Here is a 22,251-nt window from a genome sequence, read left to right as displayed (position 1 = left end):
GGCGGGCTTAAATACCATTCGGTGTATTTTAATCCATTCTAAAATAAGCATTAATTACTACTGTGCAGACACTGGTGTCCACTTCAGTCCAATTCTCCTGCAGAGACCTGTGAGGTACATGGATGAGCTCTTACTTCAGCAGCTGGACTCCACCATCGCTACTGTGATGGTTGTACTAAGCTCAGGCATTTTCAAAGTTTAAGCCTGCCTGTTCAGGCTGGATAACGTATTAAATAGTTTTTCTTTAAGAGTGTTGGAATAAAGCATCATCATATATATGGAAAATAAGGGTGTGAAATCTTAGTAAGCACTATATTAGGACCAGTTTTGCCCATGCAAATACTTTGTTTTTTTCCCCTTCTGACTTAAATGAAGCACTGATGAAAGCATGCTAAAAAGCTGCAGTGGTTAAATGCTGAGGTAATTCACAGGATAATCTGTAAGTATTGGACAAATGGTCTTTAAAGTGAGATATATTTTAGTGTTTGTGTTACACCTGACTAGAAATAATGCCCTGCCTAAATAACCAGGGAAATAGCTGAAGCAATTGCAGCATGTGGCAGCAACAGAAATCCAGTAATAGCGTATTGACACACAGCAACGTGGACCCCAAGAGTCAGGTTTAACCGCTGTGGTGAAATGGTTGCGGAGTATGGATTTAAGTTTGAGATAACTGGTTGCCTTATGTAATCCGGTTACATTTGAAGATAATTATTAACTACTCCCTTTGTAATGCTGTTATTGAATTAAAGAGGGGTTTTGAGTGAGAAATGGAAGTAAATTCAGTGAAGTGTGTGTGCAAACTGATTGAAGTAGAAGGACTCCTGCTTTCAAAAGCTGCTCTTCTGTCTGAATTTCATAAGCAATAGTTCAGAAAACATTTGCTTAATTAAGAAGTGGTGTGGGGTGCTATGTAATGTTACATATTACTTCTTAATATTGCGTATTAATGCATTATTTGCCCCATCTGTAGTGACAGTTTCAATCTCATCCATTTAGCATGCTGTCAGACCTTGCAGATGAAGCACACAGCGTACCTAACTGATATCAGAATAGCTAGTAACTATTTACAGTAAATGGGGGGATGGTGACCCCTACCCAACGTTCTCTTTGGAAGTGACTGGCATCACGGGAGTACAGAACGGAGCTTTTACATGGGGACTGTGAATTCACAGTGACCTGCTCTGTGTACCATGTTCCCAGAGACTTTCTCTCCTTCCCAGCCTAGAGCACATGACAAAGCTGTAATGTATCTGTCTGTTTTCATACAGCGATGAGGAACTACCACATTTATCAGATGTTCTCTGGCAAATCACACATGTTCCTGTGTGCTTTGCTGTATCCCCATTAGAGTTATATGTTGATAAATTTAATAAATGGTGTTGGGGAGCAACAAAAGCAAGACTGCTGCACAAGAGGGGCCAAGGCAGGAGCTGGGGGTGGCCGCGGCATGGACTCACCAACCAGGGCACTGTGCAGTGGGGCCGAACACCAGAACTGGGCGCTGGTTACGAGCTCTACCAACCAACCCTGAGCCGGCAGCAATGAACATCCAGAGAGTCTAATCAGGAGGGAAAGGATCCAGAGCCAGGACTCCAAGCAGGGCTGTGAAATAGGCCTATCATAGAAGGTCATGAGCTGGAAGGGACCCACAAGGATCGTTGAGTCCAGCTCCTGTTCCTGCACAGGACAACCCCACAGTTCACACCATATGTCTGAGGGTGCTGTCCAGTCCCTTCTTGAACACTGTCAGGCTTGGGGCCGTGACACCTCCCTGGGGAGCCTGTTCCAGTGCTCCACCACCCTCAGGGTGAAGAACCTTTTCCTAATGTCCAACCGAAACCGCCTCTGGCACATCTTCCTGACATTCCCTCGGTTTCTGTCATTGGTCAATAAAGAGAGAGTTTGGCACCTGCCTCTCCTCCTCCCCTTGTGAGGAAGCTGTACACCGTGATTAGTCTTAGTCTCCTCCAGGCTGAACAAACTAAGTGACTTTAGCTGCTCCGCATACAGCTTCCTCTCCAAACCCTTCACCAACTTCTTAACCCTCTTCTGGACACACTCTAGTAGCCAAATATCTTTTTTTATACGGTGGTGCTCAGAACTGCACACAGTCTGTCCAAGGGACAGGGCTGCAGACAGGCATGATGACCACATGGCTTTGGCAGGGACTAAATGCCTTGGACTGAACTTGGGTGCAGCTCTTGGGCCTGTGGGTAGAGGTCCTGGCTGAGGCCGGTCAGGGCTAGTGAAGTTCTACCTGTGCCTTCAGGCCCTGAAAAATGGACCCAAATTCTGCCTGCGCTTTTCCTTGGGGTATTTTACCAACTTTGATGTCTGCAATCTGGTAAAAACAAACGAAGACCCCCCAAAGAACAAGACCCCGCTACCCGTTCCCCTCTCTCCACCCCCAACAAAAAGACCCACAAACAACACCAACCAAAAGCAGAATTGATTTTTAGCATGCTAAATTGAGATTCAGGAGCAGTTGCTCAGAATTGCAAATGTCAAATGGAAGTTTCATTCTATTTTTTGTTGTCTTGGTACATCAGCCTAATTTTATACTACTGGAGGGTATTTATGTTTGGATGCCTTGAAATAATAAGGGAAACTACTTGTGTCTGCAATATTAATGCAGTGATCCAAGTGGACATATTTCCATCAGGGATGCTGTGACTATTTGGAACATTTTACATTAGCTTTTAAGACAAAAGAGTAAGGGTTTTCTTTCCCCTTCTTTTTTAGATGTTTTTATAGTCAGCATTGGTAAAGTCAGTTTTGTGGATGTCTCTGAGCTGCCTCATTTTTTGAAAGTGTGAAAAACGTGTAGTGATTTTCTTAGCCCTCCCATATTTTTTTCCCCAACTTCTTTGCCCTCTGAATCCCTAAGCTGTTGGCTTAAAAACTAAGTTCACATTGCTGCTCTTAAAATCAAAATGAGAGAGATGAATGGGTCAGAAAACTAATTAATTGAAGTAGGATTAAGGTTATAAATGTGTGTCTCTAACGGCATGTTTGGATATAATGATTTCTGTTGATCTTCAGGAGTTTCCATTCCTTAAAGAAAGGCAATAAATTAAAATTTTATTGCTAGAGTAGTTTGCTGACTACTGAAGCATAGATCCACCTGCTTTTTAGTTCACCTTGCACAGAAGCCAGGGAAGCATGACTCAAATTTTCTGGGATTTTTATCTCCTTTTGCCCGAGTTCTCGGGGTAAAAAGGAGTTCTAGACAGGAGAACTTTAAACTTTAGCAAGTGGTTTTAAGAATAAAAAACTATTTATTTAATGTCTGAAGTGTAATGATAGTAGAAGGAAATCCACCAGCTCCCACAGAACTGAAAATCTATCAAAGTGCTATGAAATGCTTCTTTTAATGCTTCTTTTATTAAGACCTGTGCACACATGCCACTTGCGTACCTGTGTGAGCACCCTTGTGCCCGTCACTGCACATAGCGCATCAGACAGTTGCAGAGGCAGATGGAGCTTCAAAGTACATACTGTGCACTACATACATTATTTACTAGCAGGATGTGCTTTAGTACAGCTCTACCTGCCACTAACCTGTGTGACAAGGAGGACGTGTGCCCCGAACCCCTCAGATTTGGCAACTACAGAAAGAGTTGAGTGATTTGCTTTTAACTCCATTACCCGTCCTCATGATGAATGGTACAAAGCCTGAAAAACTTGGGAACAGGCAAAGGGAGAATTGAGGAAACTGTCAGTGTGTTGATTAAAATAAAACAAAATTACTATCTTTAAACTGGTAAGAAGATGCACCTTGCAGTAATATTTGAAGAAGAATGTTTTATCTGGAAATCCTCTCTTCTGTTGAAGAAGTAATGCAATAAGTGACAGAGCAAGTATTTAATCTTTCATAGGTGACTCCTGGGAGATCTAGTACTAAATGGTGTGAGCTGTGGTTGTTTGTTTTCCTGTTTGCTTTTAAAGTGATAACACTTTGATATCAAGCAAGCTTTTTCTTTTTTCTTTTTTTTAATGGCATTTACTTTCTTTGGGTCCATAAAACTGTCACCTTTACATGTAACATAGAAAATCTCTACATGTATCATTGTTAATATGCATGGTCTGGAGTGATACTTTTACTCAAGCTAATTAGCAGCTAGAAACAGAGATATGCTAGAAACACTTGAATGTGATGCTTGCAGGATAAATAGAGGTCATGCATCTCTTCCTTATCGAAAAAGCATTAAATTACCTGGAGAGATGTGCATCTCCACTACTTGGCCTTGGCTTTTTCCTGATAGACTTGGAAAAGCTTGTTCAGGTTGCTTGTGCTTGGAGGTTTGGGCCATTTTTTTGTTGCCCACATGCCCTCTGGAGACAACTGGGAACAAACCGGATGTTGGATATGATGTTATTTCCTGAACAGATGACACCTTGCTAGCACTTAGCAGAATTCCCAAATACTATTTAGTAACTGTAAGTATGTGGAAAGCTCAAGCTGCTTCCCTATGGAGAAGAAATCTTTTACAATTAATGGTGATTTAGCTGTAATTTCCAGAAGGGAGTGATTTTTGTTTGTGTAAAAACAAAAACCAAACAAAAACAACACTGTGGTTCTCTGACGTTGTGATATATATATTGAGAAACCTGCAGGTGTTTAAGAACACGCTTGCTCTCTTACCTGTATACATAAATAAGCCTGGTAATCAGCCCTGTCTAGGCTAAGGGAAATGTTGCCCCTTTCTTCTGCTCAGGAACTTCTTCCTGCCACATTTCCAGTGTCAAGGTTTCCTTCAGTGAATCTGTTTATTAAAATCTAAAATAGTAATTTTTGTCCCTCATATCATGGGAATCACAAAATTTTATTCTTTATTATTTATTTTTTACATTATTTCACTTTTTGAATATCCAGGTTTGGGGTGTTCTTTCACCTAGTTAAACTAGGTTTTAGAGGATATTTTTAAGCTGAATATTGACTTGTTCTGCTGAAAACAGTGATATTGATATTTTTTGCCTTTATACAGTTGTAATTAGGATCACATATATCTTGATATTTGTATATTGGTATTTTTTGTTTGGTTGTGGGTTTGGTTGTTGTGGGTTTTGTTTGTTTTGTTATTGTTTTGTTGTTGTTTTGTATTGTGTGATGTTTGTTTGTTTTGTGGGATTTTTGTTTGTATTTTTGTGATTAGCTCCCTGCCCTACAGTATAAGCATTTGAGAAACTACATGGGACTCTTGAAGTTTTGATTTTGGGTACAATACCACAGATGGTTTTTATGGACTGCACATGGTACCATAAATGGCTATTATAAACTGTATTTTTTCTTTAAATAAAATAAAAAATATGATAATCTGTATGTAACTGTCAACATTATTTAACATTATTTGAGCCTTTTCTTTCAAGTTGCTAGGTTTTATTCTTGCAGAAAATTTTCTTCTTTTCTCTTAATTTCAGAAATCAACCTACAACATTTTCATGTCTCACTACTGGTACTGGAGGTTGATCCCCTGTAAAGAAACTGGAAGCTGCAACTGTTTTGCAACAACCAACCAGTCTAATGAAGAAAAAGAAGAAGATACAAACCATCGTGTTGTGGTGTCAGATATCATGCAGCTTGTGCGAGATAAGCAGGAGGTGCCAGAAACCACAGCAGGTGAGAAAAATACAGTATATTTTGGAAGCTGCCAAACTGTGTTAAGAAGATGACTGATGGCTTTAAGAATTTTAGCAATAGTGTCTCATCACTAGCAATAAGAGTAGGGCAGGGAGCCTAAAGAATAGCTGAGTATTCACTTGGAGGAGCCTGACGTCACCACGAAAACAAATGTTTAACAGCGGCCAGTGAAGACCTTTACTCAGGAGGGCTGATGCGCGTTCTAAGAAATTAAAATAATTCCATAAATTAATTGATTTGCAAAAAATAGTCATCCCGGAGAAACCTGACCTACCTTCCTACAGTGTTAAAATCGCACTCTAGAGAAACTGCTGAGAATCAAGTACAAAATACCTCTGCACCTTATCACATCGCCTTTGTTGCAGAAAACTCTGAGTGCTAGTTTATAGTTCCAGGGATTAAGAATACTTTTTTTTTCTGGTACCATCTGATCTGATATTTACCCATGCAGGAGGCTGTTACATTCGTATATGAATTATGTGACCTTTGCCTTGGTACTAGTGCAGATGGACTCTAATTCTACGATTTGATTAGCAGTTGCATCTGAGAGTGACTAGTCTTTATTAACACAGCTTCATTTCGTTAAATACATTTTTAAAAAGCCTTCTAGATAGTTAAAAAAATATCAAATATCTACACATATTCATGCAAACCTCTCTAAGCTGGAAAGATGATCCAAAACCAGAAAGGTGAAATTCACTAAAATGCTGGTTTGCATTTAGTGTACAATTACAAGGCAGGATACGACTCCTTTGTAATAAAAGCAAAAAAGATTCTTTCAGCCTGGATGAGCTAATGATGTTGGTGCTACTACAGAATGGTTCATATTCTGCTGGGGCTTACCGGGAAGTAGTTACTAGAGTAACCATTTGATTTGTATACTAATGAGGTCTCAGCCAGAATATGAGATTTCTTTTGAGGGCAACAAGGAAATATTAAACAAACAAAAACAACAGCAACAAAAACCCCACACCAAAACTGCAGGAATTCCAGAGGAGGACGTCAGGATTGAGCAGAGGTTTACAAAATACAACTTTTGTGGAAATGAGGAGGGTGTATCTAGACTACAAGAGAAAACATAAGGGAGAGCACACATATCCTTACTTTTTAGTGGAGATCTTTGTAAGTTATGGAAGAATGTGGACATCTGCTTGTTTTAATTTTCTTCTTTATATCTAATTGAATAAGAACAAGAAAACGTGAACTCAATTTCTGCAGAGATTTAGACCTAATTGCGGGGATTGTTAAACAGACCGCTTAAACAGCTTGTGTGCTCTCTAGTCTGTTCTTAATGAAATCTCCAGTGAAACGAAGCACCGCTGGGAGTCAGCTAGGTGGGCTTGATTCCTTCTTAGTGCTTTGAGCTAGGCTAAGAGATATCAAGAAGGTTTTGGTATTTTTTTTAGTATGGTGCTTCTGTGATAGAAGAAGAAACAAACAAGTCCTGGAAAGGTTTGGAGTATAAAGTCAGAGGAAGGGTAGTTCTGTCTTTTGTCATCTGGAGGATTTAAAATGGTAAATTGCTACTCTTCCTTTCCACAATTCAGGGAAGAGCTGTGTTAGGTTCAGACTAAGGTACATGTGTATCAACAGTGAATCAATGGTTGACTGGTAGATCTATAGAGGAAGCTTAATAAGCTACACAGATCAGAACAAATACAGTGAAGGCAAACCAGGAAGTGAGTGTATATACATTCTGCATAGCACCCATAACAACCTGCACATATGTGGCTATGCTAATATCACCTTTTAGCTGTGGCTGCTGTCCTGCCACTGAAGTCCATGTGAAAAGAATATGAGGTTTAGTGAAAAAAGTTCTGGACTATGTTTCCTGGCTTGAGATGTAGCAAATTTTTCATTGAGGATTACATCTGTGCCTGCCTTGAAATCTGAATTGAAAGCTGTTAATAAAAACTGGAAAGCACCTGATAATACTCTTTGTGCTTGGAAGAAGTGAGATATAGTTTTAAAAAAAATATATATGTTTGTTTTCTTTTGACTTGAAGAAGACAACTATATGTGGAGTGGGGAAAGAGCTTTCCTAGAGGTAGGCATGAGAAACTTAGTTGCAGCTCATTTTCTAGTAAAGTTATTTAACTTCAAAACTGAAAGCAGTATGAAAACTTTTTCTGTGTCATAACTGTTCTGACATAGAAAGGTAGTATCGAGGATTGAATGAATCATTGTGCTTGTGGCCATTTCATTGGGTTTTGATTTTTCACAAATTACTGCTCTTACTTGATACAATTTGGATGTTAATATTTTCTGACTCCTTCAAGGGACCGACAAAAAGAATCTTCTCAGAAAAGAACTACAGCAGCGTAACGTGGTGAATGTTTAAAATGGGCAATTTGTATGTTGGGTATATTGTGGGATGAGCAGTTGTTTTGCTCTAGTTCTAATAGTTATTCGAGTACTTATATCAGGAAAAGCAGCAAGTATTTTTCAGTTGGTAAAGAAAGCCATAGTGCCTTGTACTGTGAATTTAGTCTTCTGGTGGGAAAAGGCAGAAAGATAAATGCTACTGTGGAAAATAATGTCAGCAATGTTGTTGGAGTCTCTTCCCTTCTTAAATTTTTGCTGCTGTAAGCAAATGTGAGGGTTCTTAGTTTCTCATGCAGACTAATAATACTGTAGGATGGAGAGCATCTTGCTGCTCTTCTTAGTTAAACCATATGTTGCTTTTGCTGAAGTTTTCTGTTCTCTCCCCAGGAACTCATCTGCTGTGCCATTGGTACTATATTAATAGCAATATTTTTACTTCAGTAATTTCCTAGAAGTTATAATTAAGATCAGATCTTCATTGTGTCTGTGAGTTTACACGTTTTTGCTTGAGAATATGTGCCATCGTGGAAGGCTTGAAAGCCTAATTTGAAAGCTACAGATGAAGCAGCATGCAAAATTCTGCTTGAGGCAGAGCACAGCTGAGATGGAAGCATGATAATGTCCGACCAACTTGTGTGTGCTATTGCCTCATTTCAAATTATGTACGTAATACATTCTTGTCTTCAGAAGAGGCCAGAAAATGGAAAGCATAGAAGACAGGCATGAGGTCTTTAAAAATTAAAAGAAACAAAAAATCCAGTATTTCTGTGTTTTCTTAGTGCATGTTTTATTGTTCTGCCTGGTTGGGGTTGGTTTTTCCTCCATTCGTATTCCAAACAGATCTGGAATGATCTTTTCACAGAGTTTTTTAGCCTCCTGCCCAGATGCTAAAGCAGTAGGGACGCAGAGGAAACCTCTTGTGGTATGAAGATTTGGTGGTGTGACATCTTGGGAACTGTGATTGCTGGTGTTGTAGCAAACAGCCGTGAGGGTGCTACAGTCAAAGCTTTTATAAAAAAGTAAGGGAACTATGGTGACACTGCCCAGGTTTTGAGGAATCAAGGATCCAGGTGACTGCTGACTGCTATGTCTGAAGTTTACATGCTCCAAACTTACCTAAGAAGACTTTATGGGTAGAAAAATTCTTTTTTAAACATTATTAATTATAAGATGGGTGTCCCTTTAACCTTTTATGTGTTTTTTCATGCAAAAATCCTAACAATTACAAGGCAGCTGAAAAAACAGTGACTGTGATGTGCCAATTCTAACGCTTGTAACAGTGCTGTGTCAGCTGTTGCACTCACAGGCACTTGAAATGGTCCTGTTACATCCACAAGCTCTTGGAAAGAAAAGTGCTTGGTATCATCTCAAAGTGTAAAATTGCATTGTTTTCCATATGTAAACACCTTTTAGGCACTGCTCAATGGCATTATGAAGCTGACAGCTTCAACTGAATTATACACCTGCTACAACATCACTGTATGGAACAGTCTGGTCAGGTTATGTTATGAAGACCACTGATAGCTCATCATCTTCATCAGAGGGAGGGAAAAAGGCAACAACATGCTGCCTCTGAAACACTTGTGCATCTGGGTAACTCCAGTTATACTCTGAACCCAGAGTATAACTTCAGTTATACTAATTAGCCACTTCTTTCCACTAGACACAACTCTATGAATACAAAATTTCAGTAGTAACGTATGAGGGAAACATTGTAGGTGTTCATTGTTATAATAATTATACTGTTGTAAATTATGTGACTTTTCAGAAAAAACGGTAGCTAATGCTTTTTGGATCAAGTCCATTCAATTCCTTGATGTCTACAAATACAACCTTTTAAAGAACTTAACTAAAAATTAAGCAACTAGAAATTATCTCTTAGAAGCTGCTTTAATTGGTAATTCCAAGAGTGCCAGGATTAAACCAGAGCATTTTGGGGGTAGAAGCCCTCCATTTATGTGATGTATTTGGAAAGTTCCTTGATTCTTGGAGCTATCTTATATTCTCCAAGCGCTTTATCATGTTCAGCATCTCACTGGAGCTTTCATTTTAATCTGCAAAGCTGTGAACATTACACTATACCTCAAGTAAAAACTGGATGAAAAGCTTCTTTCAAAGGATTACTGATAAACTAGATTAATACCCTTACCCGGTATATGTAGAAAATGAGGCTATGAATGTCATACTAAGTATTGTTGATGAAGTTGTTTGCATACTCAAAAAAGAAAGTCAAGACCAAAAGGCATTTGGAGATTTGTGCAGCTGCAACAAGACCTTTTTTCGTGGGAGTGACGACAGCGTGCTGTCATCTGATTAACATTGGTGCGTCTTCTGTGGAACGAAGATGGCATTCTAGAATTCTCAGCCTGTCCATATAGATGCTAAAAAGCCCATGACCTTTTTTGCTTTTAAAAAGAAGACAGGAGTCTTCTAAGGAGGAGTCCCTAAGCTATAATACAGCTACTGCTGTCCCTGGTGGCATCTGTCATAATGCTCAAGGAGAGTGGACTAGGGATTTGGTTTCTTTTTTATGAACGTAAAACTGGGATCACCGTAACTGTTGGCAAAGTGTTTGCTGCTTTTTGTCTGCCTGGTGGCAGTGGGTTGTCCCTAAAGAACCCGCTGAATTTTACTGTGGGAGCTTTTGAGTATATCCATGCTGAGCTTTCTGTTTGGTACTAGTACTTTGATGTGAAGTGCACGTCCAAGGAAGATAGAGCAGATATTATGTGTGCACAGTTAGCATTTCTCAGTGTTGAGGCTATTTGCTTACAGCAGAACTCAATTTTATAAATAAATGTCTTTACAAGTCTGTTAATTTACTGGCTGCTGTAGGACCACTATCAGTCTCAGTATGTGTTTGTAAGCCAATGTTTTTATGAGTTTATTAGCTAAAAGAGCTGCTTTATATTAAAACTGAATTTCTGTTGAAGGAATTTGGCAAATTTTTATGAGTTTAACTTCTCAAAATGAGACATGTTTAAAGCTAATTGGAATAATCTGTCTAACAACATAGGAGAACCTTTGCATGTTAAACTTCATCTGTGTTGTGTTGCTGCCTCAAGTAATAGAGCAATGAAATCCCAGCTTGATTAAAATCCGTAAAGTCTTGTCAGGATTTAAATCTTAAAACTTCTAAGCTATGCAGGTTAACCAGCCTCTTAAATGAAATTAATATTAAACATCTTACTCTAATTCCTTCTTTCCTGGGAATTACAGCAAATACGGAATATATAAAAATAGCTTCTTGTTGAGTTAGCAGCATTCAGTTCAGGAACTTAGAACATAAAAGCTCCATTAGTGTGAAAAGGCATTTCCAGCTAAAAATGAGGAGAGGTATTCCAGTAATGTCAGCAATTAAATTCAGTGCATGTGTGCATATTTGTGTGTTGATATCTATCTATCTATATAGATACATATATATCTTTAACTTGGTGCCACACTTGATCAATTTTCATTTCAACTGCTGTTTGCTTTTCCCACATGTATGGGTATTTCATACAGTAACAGAGGAAGAATGAAGCTTAAAAAAAAAGATGACATTTTCAGTAAATAGTGCTGCCTGAAATTACTCTTAGCCTTTATTAACTACTAGTCACCTTTTGTTTGTTTGTTTGGGGTTTTTTGTTTGTTTTGTTTTGGGTTTTCTTGTGTGTTTTTGGTTTTGTGTTGGTTTTGTGTTAATTTTGTTGTTGTTGTTGTTGTTGTTTTTGTTCTCCTTCAAAATTCCCTGAACCCAACTGAGAAAGATTTTAGGGGGAAGGTCCAACTACTGTGTGCTGCAGTGACTTATACTGATTCATGACAACTTTTAATGGTGTGTTAGGTGTATTGGAAACACCATTTCTTTATCGTTGCACTTCTACTTTGTCCCTGTTTTCTGTTTGTAATAAGCAGCCCAGCCACAGCATTTGTTATTTTTCCCTTTCCATTCTCCCATTTCCTAGAGAGTCTTTTGCTTTTCACAAATAGTTTGGCTGGGGTTCCTTGTTAGCTGTGAGATGATGTTAACCTGGGAGGTGTAGCTGGGGCTCTGCCAGCCTGGCTGCCTTTGCTTTGCTGCCCTTCAGTTGTGTGCTTGGGGAGCTCCTTGCCAAGGGAGAGGCAAACACCAATGATCTGTACAAAGAAGCAAGAACTTTATCAGATTGAGCTGGGGGAAGCTGTACCTGCTTTGTTCTGCGTGGTGTTCAAAACACACTCATGGTAAGACATGATGCACGCAAACTGAAATTTGGAGTTTCTTCAAATAGTGGCATTTTTACAGCATGTAGAGGGGTATGAAGTTATTCTCTGGCAATATTAAGCTAGTAAAAGGTAATACAACTTTCTTAGGTTTATATATTTAATATTACATAGTCATAGATGTCCTGTTGTTTATAATCTACTTGAAATATATGGCTGTTAAATCATAAGAGAAAGCAATAACATTTAGTTCATTATGAAAATTAATAACTTTTGTGATCCATCTGGATGCAATGAACCTTTCTCTGTTGATTTAAATCATGTTTCACCTTTCAGATATTCTCCATGCAAGATGAAACATTAGATACATGCTGACACTAGAGTAGGAAAGCTTTGTCAATTCTGTTTAGTCCCTGACATGAGTACCTTTGTGCTTTTGGTGCCTCAGGTGGCTCCAAAGAAATTGGAAAAGTGCCTAAGCAGCAAGTGTAATTGAAATTCAGCAGGGGTTACATGTCTAACCTATTCAAGCATTCTGTAAATCCCATTTTTCTGCATCTGTAGGCAGTGAATATCTTTGTAACTCTGCTTGATTATAATATCTCAACAGGAAAACAAACCAAACCAAACTCTGTTACAGAAACTGCCTTATTCTTCTGACAAGGTAATACATGACCTTTGACATCTCATGCTTCTGATGTGCCTCCCGTGTAATGAAGAGCAGACGCATGGCAAGTTTAGAGTTCTTCCTTGCTTATGCCCTCTGCTTCTGTAGTGGGACTGCTTGCTGGCTTTGGCACGTATTCCTAAGGCCATGAAGATGGAGAAGTTGTGAATGTAAACAGTAGGTCTAGCATAGGTGCAGTAGAAACTATCTGAGCTACAAGGTTGCACATGCTACCTTAATGATCATTTCAGTGTCACCTACACATCTGTAGGGTAAAGAGTAGTGGGTTACAATAACTCACTGGCTTCCAGCTGGACCTTTTGTCATGGAAATGAATTGCTTTGCCTCTCTTATAGCTAATACCTAGATTAGCTGCTGAGTTCAGTTGTTGCCTCTGGCATGAAGGAATCACTTACCCTGTTTCATGCAAATGCATGGATTTGATGAGGTTAATCAATGCACCCTCTTTGAGTGTTTAGAATGTCAAACCATTAGTACACGGGAGGAGAGAGCTTTGATAACAGAAATATTGGGAAATAATGAATTAAGTAAAGTTGTTTTTTTTAAAGTCTATTTTTGCATTTTGCTATAGCTCCAACATGCAAGGTGCATAGAAATCTACCACTGAAAATAGACAGCTGTCTAGGAACTCCTTTTGTTCACAGGTACAAACTGTAGACTAGATGCATACTGATGTGGCTGGGTTTCTTTACTGTTGAAAGTTGAACTGTTTTAGAGTTAACTAGAATTGGTTAAATGGCCAGCTGTCAAAGGAAAACCTTTTCCTCTAGCTAAAGGTATTGTGTTTGTTTTAATAGCTAGAGGCTGAAGAGAGTTCATTTAATTTGGACATGCAATTTAAATTACTTGGTGAGCAGTTCTATTTTCTTAGCTTGTCAGATCTGCTTCAGCCTGTTTGTTGATCATAAAGTACATTAGAAAAATTGCAATTCTTCAAAATTATTTCTTGCACATAATTAGATTATTGCCTGTAGTCTAAAAATATAATCTAAACCAATTATTGAACAGATTAATACTTCTTCCATTAACTATTACTAAACTTTTTATGTAGAGAGAAGGAGGGAAATGAATTAGATATTGCATCTGGAGTCTGTCAATTAAGCTTACTGCTGTCAAATTTGTGTGACCTGTTTTGCAAAGGTTTACCTGGGGAAATATACTTTTGGTAATTATTAAATGTGTGGAAGGAGGGAGGGAGGCAGGCAGAGAGAGAAGGAAGGTTCTCTGGTAGCCCTGTGCCATGTGTGACTTCCTTCCAAGAATCATCTTGGGGCAAAAGAGCTACACTGAAAATGGTGGATTGACTTGATTTTTTTGTTAGGGAAAGCAGCAGCCGCAAATAAGGTGCAGCAGAAAATAAGGTGCCTGGGATTAACTGCTGTCAAAAAGACCTGTCCAAAAGGTGAAGTTTCCAGAGTAACGATATCAATGCCACTTCTGCTGAGGTTTCTGAGAAGTGGTGAGCAGGTCCCTGAAAAACCAGGCAGTCTTGCCAGCAGCTTCTCTTTCCAGTAAGGTGTGTGGATACACGCAAGATGTTGTGTATTTGCAGAGAAGGTGCTGGAGACCTTCATAATGCTCCCAGGACTTGTCAAAAAATCCAGTTGGAACGAGGCTGGTGGGTCTAAAGCAGAATCAGTTCCCTTAATGCTGCCTGAAGTCCTCTTCGCTAGCACTCTGTGTGCTGAAGAAAGGGTTTTTCCCAGGAGGCATCCTGGAAGTTTCTTTTTCCACATAGGCAGGGCTTGCGGTCAGAGGAATGAGGAAAAAAATACTGCAAAAAGGCCCTGTTACATGTTAAGGAAGCTGTCTTTATTTTTTTTTTACCCCCTCCCTTTTATTGCTCATTTTGAGAAACGCTTCTTATTACAGAAAGTATACTATATATTCAAGAACTATATTACATGTAGAAATTTGCCATTCCATCTGCACACTGTAGTGTACTTTTGTATCATTCCAGCTCTGAGCAACAGTATGATGCATTTTATTGCACACCCGGCATATTTTGTTCCACGGAAATCTACTCTTTTCACTGTTGAAAAACAAATTTACATAGGAAGGCTATAAATGAGATTATAGAAGGTATCACACTGGCATATGTGTGTGCAGCCAGGACTGATCCCAAAGGGAGCAGCTGGGTTGTTTTCCCATTTTACCAACTGGTGGGGTTCCAGCAGGGCTGCTGGGCTTGCTTTTGTTCACTGTGCTACAGTGAAGAGGCTCACCAGCCTCACCAAGGAGAGAGCAGTGCTAATGTTTCGGGGACATTGGTAGCATTTAGGTATTTTAGGTCCAAGAGGGTGTCCCTCATTCTCTTTGTAATTCCTTTAGTAGTTTTGCTGGTGAAGATTGGGCTTCCTGGGGCTGATGGGTCCCCTTGGCTTCACTCAGACCTGCTGCCTTCTTGAGAAGGCTGTCTACAGTTTCATGTGTGCTGTTTTCTTAAGCTGCTACATGTGCCCACTCTACACCTTGCTGAGCTTCTCAAAAGATAGGAGGGTCAGCTTCGTGCAGGCTGGATACAGAGACTTTGGGGTTCCCAACGTATGTCATAGCACAAAGTGATTGGAGCACTTGCTGAGAAAAAGAGGGTGCACTTTGGTTTCCTCCTCAGCCAAGAGGGCTGGGTGGAAGCCCAGCTGACCGTCTGGGTGAAGACACTGTCTTGAAGGAGCCAAGATTCATGAGACCAGGGTGCTGGTAGTAAAGGGAAACTTGGTTACCTGCTGAGTGAGGCCCTAACTTGTAAAATGGGAGTCTTGAGTTTTGTGCTGTTTGCATTCATCCATCTAATAAAAAATCGCTTTAAATGTGATGCATAATCAGTGCTTGTAGTAGGGATCATGTTCTCATCTGACTGCGTTTTAAGAGAAGGAATTGTGTAGATGTCAAAAGCCAGGCAAGGGCTGTGACTGTGAACCCTGATCATGATATGTGCCTTTTAGCAGGCAGATGAAATGTCACTCTTTACAGAAAGAGGGATGGATCTCAGTTACTCCTCTGTTGTTGACTTTGATTTGCTTAGGTGGAACCTGCCAGAGACTTGGATTATCCTGGGTCCTTCTCACAAAGCCTCAATTCTTCCTGTGCTCTACTTGAGGAATTTAGACCCCAGCAGATTCTGTTATGGAAGGCAAATGCTGGGTGTCATTAGACCAAAGTTCTTTGGGATTCTTGTTCTTAGCATTTAATAGGTTCACGTGGGATCATCTTGTTCTCCATGGAGTTTTGCAGAACTTTTGCTTGGTCTGATCTGGCTGCTTATTAGTCACTGCTGTTTGGTTGTGTGTTTTTGAGGGAAAAACAGAGTTAAAGAGCAAAAAAGATGCATAATAAACCTCTTCATTGCATGAACTTGAAGACTGATTGAGTGCCTTTACTGGCAGAATGTCTGTCAACTGGTTCTGTTGGCCTAGTGTATCTAATATTCCTAGAAGATGTAATATAAATACAGTGTCTCCAAATGGCAACCAGAAGTCACTGCTATTCTTTTATCCATCTTTTTGTTGTGTTTATTTTCCTTTTGGAGAGGTCAGGAGAGAGAAAATGCATATTTTAAAATGTTGTTCTTTTCAGTTCTGGTTTTGCAGTGACCAGGATGCAGAAGTATCCAGAGGTGAGTGCTGTAGTCATTTTCTGCTACTGTGCCTGGCCCTTTAATCTCTTGTAAGAAATTCAATCTTTCTCTTCCGTGCCCAGTAGATGTTGCTGTTGAATCAGTAACACTGAAAGAGGACAAGGGGGAAAAAAGCTTTCAGAGCCCAGAAGGTATAGTAAGTATTCCCGAATCTTATCCAGAGAGAAAAGAGGTCTAACTTAAAGTAGTGTCCATGGTGTTTTGTTTTATATACATCAGCTTGGGAATCTGCAGCCTGAATGAGAAGGAAGCATTGCGTTTGCAACTTTGAGTTATAGGTTTAATGTCCTGTGGAAGAACTGCAAGGAATGTAGATTTGCTACCCTGCATCTCCATTGTGGCTTTAGTAAATATTCAGATTTTGTACTATTATCCTAAGAAGCATAAATCATGTTGGTTGTGATGATGCTTCTATAGCACAATACAGTTTTGCAAAGCTATACCATATGGTAAGGATAGGCATTCCCATAGCTCTCTAAGTCAGCATTGTCCCTTGGAAGCTGGGACCTTGCCAAGTTGTTGGAGCATCTTTTAGGATGAAAGCTCTGGAAACAGGGTGGGTTTGGCACACTCTTGTTGAAGGAGACAAAGCAAGGGAGGCAAGTCTCTTTGGGAGAGGAGACTGTAAATGTTTTCCTCTTTATTCTTTTTAAGGTGACATGCGTCCTTTAGCAACACCTGCTCAGTAAGTTTATGTATAGGGAAGGCGCTTTGTTTTTCTTTTTAAATGCAGTCTGGTCTTCTAACAGAGTCTGAGGAATAGTTTGCTATTGGTCAGAAAAAATGAATGAATAAGATATTGAGTAAATGAGTAATCTGCTGAATTTTCCTGTTATATGGGAAAACATCTGCACCTATTGGTTTCCTTGGAAACAAATTCACTGCAAAAGCTAAATGAACTGCACTGAGCCTGTGTATTTATCTGCATTTGAGAAGAGTTGAACATGCACACTTGGACCTTTTTACTATGTGTGTTTCTCAAATGCTGTGTTGTTTACGCTGTTCTCGCATAAAACACCTGATCAAAGGAGATGTGTGACATGCTTTGGATTTTGGACAGAACAAGAAGAAAGGTTGGTCTTTCTTTTCAAGTCTAAACATGGATTGTGTGTTTATATTTAATTACAGACAGCACCTAGTTTTCTGAATACTTATTTTTAAAGTCTTGCCTTTTAAAGTTCAATGCTATTGTTTGCATATTATTGCAGTCTTAGCTGGTTTTTGGAGTTGGAGATCAGAGAGCTGCTGAAAGCAATTGCTGGTACATTTGCCTCATAATAGCATTTTGGCATGAGATTGGGTTTATTCGTAATTTATTTAATTAACTCAGTATGGGATGCATGTATGTGTTCTCATGTATTTTTGTTCTGGCTGTAAGAGGAGGATGATTTCATATAATGTGTTAAAAGATTTAAGTGATGCTTATGATTAGCTTCAACTGTTCAAGCCAAAAACAAATCTGTGCAACAGTGTGGTTGTGTGAGCATATCAGGAAGAATTAATTTAAAACATACTTGTATTATTGTACTTTAAGAAAGAGAAGCTCTGTTAAGCAAGTATTGCATAAGAATTAGATTGTTTTTCAGCAGGTATGTTTAATGTATCTTCATGTGTGTACCTGGGTCACAAGTAAGTGAGGTAGAGGTCACATTTGCAACTGTCTTTTTGTTAGTAGAATGGTTTGCTATATATACTGGACATGGCACTGAGAAGACTATGCTGTATAGAAAAACACTTTTAACACAGGTTGAAAAAACATTAGCTGTAGCTTGTCTAATATTATAGAAACATCTTGCAGTGATTCCATGGTGGGTTTGCTTACTGAAACAGGCTTTAAAATATTTCATAAACTTCTTTTCCTCTCTGAAAGGGGACAGCTGTTCACATGAAATTATATACAAGTTTAGTCACTAGGCCCTTTGCTTTTGATATTTTATTCATGAATATTAAACATTTCAGTCTGAGACCTTACTGTATTTTCCATACAGATAATGTTGCCTGTCATTGCTGAGGTATATGTTTTTAAAGAGTTCTTTCCTTAGAAAGAACTTGAAGTGAAGTTTTCGTGGACTTTCTTTTGTTACTTTTTGCTTTGGGTGCTCCAGATTAGTAATATTACATTAGAATAGTCCATGTGCTCTGTGTATACAAACAGCCTAGTTTGGGAGTTGGGGAGAGCAGGCAGATACTGTCTTTTTCCATGAGAAATCAGTCTTTAGTTTTAAATACTCTTTTATAAATGTCAGGGGAGAGGAAGGAAAGGAACAGGAGTGAAAGAATTATTTGTATGTCAGCTGTTATTCCTGATCTATCTTCTGAATCCTGTCCTACCCTTCCGTGTTGTCTCTACACATTTAAAGACCTAGAAAATTAATACAAAAGTATTCATTCTATTGTAAAGCAAGTAGTGCAGGTCCTTGAACAGCATGTTGCCTAGTCCCATGAAAGCAATATAATTGAAGTTAAACCATCTAATAACAAAACTACTTCTACTTTTTGAGAACTCTTTGACTGCAACCCATCACTACACCAGTGCTAATTATTCTACAAGACATCCCATTTGCAGATGCATGTGACAGTGAAGAGAAATCTGGTCTTTAGAAAGATGAAGTAGGGTAACAGTTTTTACAGGTAGCATGTTATGGAAAGCTTTTGGATAGGTAGAGAATATCAGACTTGTGTATTTGATAATATCTCAAACATTGTTTGCTAAGTTGTTTGTTTTTATGGATTTCTTTGTTTTTACCCAGTGGAGCTTTCCAGACAAAGTTACTTAGTGATTTTTTGCTTTTGTGGCAGGTGATCCTAGCAATGGCAGATCAAACTGTATGAATAACTACAGATGCAAAGGTGACTATTTCCTTAATGTCTGTTTGTTTCTTTAAAGGGCTGGTCAAGATCCTGAAGGAAGTAAATGACTCTTAGGAGGATGCTAATGCAGATCAGTCTCGTGACCAAAGAGAGTTTTCCTTTCAACATATGTTGCTGTAGTCTAGCTAAAGTTTCAAGCTAGGCATTCCAGTGCATGTTACCTGGTATCCTCAAGCCTCCTCTATATGCTACCCTTTGGAATCACAGCTTTTAAATTATATTTCATAATTCTAGCCTCCTTGCTCTCTCTGCTGCTCATCTGTGCTCTGCTGATACATGGACAGTATTTGTCTTTGAAAATGCTCTTCCTCTGGGGTACACAGGTGGGAATGGTGAAGAGGATCAAAACGTTCTCCTTCAGAGATGCAGGCATTGCCATGGAACACACAGGACCATGATTGGAGAGTGGTCCATTATACATCTGCTGTCTTAGAAAGGGGCATATGGTAGCATAATTATTTATTTCCTTGATGTCCTTTCCAGGCCTAACACCAACAATAATCACGCCGAAGCATTGTATGGTATGACAAATATATCACAACATACAACAAAATAGTGTGAGATGCTGTGGGGTTTTTTGCCTGACACATTAATATATTTTTCCTTTACATTCTTGGAAATTTTTGTGTACTTCTGAATTTTTTTATTAAATAATATTTTTTTTAATGTTATCATCTGCATGTTAACATCTGACTGGAGATGAACCAAAACCAGCATTGTAGATATGCTCTTTGAATCAGCACATCCAAATTGTGTAACTGCTTCAGTAGTCCTTCTGCTACTGAGCTTTTGAAGGAACCCTGTGCTACAGATCAATCTTGATGTAGTAGCTACATCTGATCAGTAAATGCAAATGGGTGGCAGAAGTGCAGGACAGGACAGTTGAGAATATCAGTATTGACGATATTTGAAGATATTGAAGATATTTGGTGTACCATTTGGTGCATCATGGAGGTTATTAGTTACCAGTAACTATGCAGCTGACCTGACAGCATTGGATGGGGTTAGAAACAAACATGTCTTGTGAGCTGGAGAAAAAATGGCATGTGGTGCTCTGGGGATGAGTATCTCTAGGAACCTGTCCCTCTGTGTTAATCTTTGTGGATTTATGGAGCCAGCTCTTGGTTGTGCCTGTGATTGACTCAACTCAGAAGATGACATTATAAAGCTTAAAAATTATTTGAAATTGAAGCCCATGCAACTTATGTGTAATAGGTGATTTGTCAAAAAGCACTTTTTACTGCATTTTAAAGGCAAAAAAAGTTAAAATAAACTGCATTGTGTTAAGCTTGTCACTGACAAAAGAATCTTTGTTATGGATTGGAAATTGCTGCAAGAGTGAAGGAGGGAAAACAAGAAATAGCAACAGCAGTGCATAATCAAAATAACAAAGGAATGTATACATGCATGCTTACATTTTTATTTCAAAAGCAGTAGCTAGTCAGGACTGTGGTCCTTCAAGAAAACTAAGCAATACTTTCAGAAGCCTATTAAAGCAAAAAAGCAATATTTCTGTTTCAAGAAGGCATTAAATGGTAGTTTGGATATGGCTTACAATGTAAAGAAGCCTAAATGACATCTTCCTTTCTGACAGCTTTACCATAATGAAGGCAGATGAACTAAAAACTGAAGAACATTTGTTTTCCCTCATCTAGTGAGGTGTTGTGCAGACCTGCTCCTAGGAAAGATCAATTTAATTTGGCTGGTTTGGGAAGTAGCGTCTTCTGTGCAGAATATTAAATGGAAAAAATAGTGAACATTTTCAGATCTCATAATTTCATATTCTAATTTAAAAAAACCGAAGTCATTGTGAACTGGACATAGTGCTTTTGCTTGTCAAGAAATGAAAAAAGTTATAGTTATCTGCAAAAGCCTTTTTTCTTTTCCTCCAGAGGCGTTTTTTCCACTACCTGGAATCTCCTGCAAATTTTAATGAGACCTGACCTGGTCTTTCTGTCCTGTATTAAGCATCCATCAACACAAATAACCAGACTAAAAAAATAATGGCATTTTATTTACTGAGGCTTGTATGTGATAAAATAGATGGGGGAATTGGCCTGTTAATGAAGCCTACACAGAGAAGTTTTCAAGCTCTGTTGTGAAAGACAAAGACACCACTGCAGGACATACGGTGAGGGCGAGCGTTCTGCAGCAAGATAGATCTCGTATGGGGTTTGGCCTCTTTGGTTGCAGGCTAAATACCCTTGTGGTTGTTGGAAATGATTTTTTCTATTCCTGGGTACTTTTTGAGATGTCTTAAATTTTCCTGCTCTATATCAAGACACAGCCAAGTCCTTGACCAGCTCTTGGGGTGCAGTCAAGGAGGGAGGCCCCAGCACCCAGGGCAGCACAGTGAGTAGCCCTGGGGGGACACATCTGCCAGAGATGGGCAGCTCACCCAGACCAACCACAAATGTCATTTTTCCATGTCCTCAGTATGTTCCCTGAGTATTGCTCTATTTCCTTTTCTAAAAAGGGAAAAGCTTTCTGTCACCCTAAAGCTCCAGTAAATACTACATTTTGAAAGATGTAAAACTGGAAAAGGGCAGTCAAACTTTAAGATAAGTCCCATTAAAAAAAAAGTTTCAGATTAAAGTGGGCATCTTTCTACTCTGTCCTTTATCTGTGATAAAAGTTGTCAGCCTGCTCCTCAGGGATAAGCACTTCACTTTTATTCTGTGCAATCAAATTGAATGGTCCTGGGAAAACCCTACTTTTTTTATTCTGAATACTTTTTAGATTGCTGATCGTATGTGAAATTAACAATTGTAAGTGACAGTTATAATAAATATCACATTCCGTTACACAGTAATTTCCTGAGAATGTTTTAAATCAGCCCTGACATTTGAACAGTAGACCTGCTAAACTTTTATGTGTATAGCCAGTTCCTTTTGAATAGTG

At 39.0% G+C, this 22,251-nt stretch overlaps 1 protein-coding gene across 2 annotated transcripts in view; it reads left to right on the top strand.

The window, feature by feature from the left end:
• Positions 1-5,445: 5,445 nt before the first annotated feature.
• MCF2L (MCF.2 cell line derived transforming sequence like) overlaps positions 5,446-22,251 on the top strand; it is a gene marked incomplete at both ends in the record, with an annotated part of 152,814 nt that continues 136,008 nt past the window's right edge. For both annotated transcript variants that reach the window (XM_080362882.1, XM_080362881.1), the window contains one exon: positions 5,446-5,623. In XM_080362882.1, coding sequence (XP_080219008.1) covers positions 5,446-5,623 — 178 coding nt within the window. The remainder of the gene's footprint in view (positions 5,624-22,251) is intronic.

Source organism: Nesoenas mayeri (genome assembly GCF_963082525.1).
Source record: "Nesoenas mayeri genome assembly, chromosome: 1".
Classification (NCBI taxonomy): Eukaryota; Metazoa; Chordata; class Aves; order Columbiformes; family Columbidae; genus Nesoenas; species Nesoenas mayeri.
Note: the sequence above shows the minus strand (reverse complement) of the source record. Positions and strands in the feature narration are given on the sequence as shown.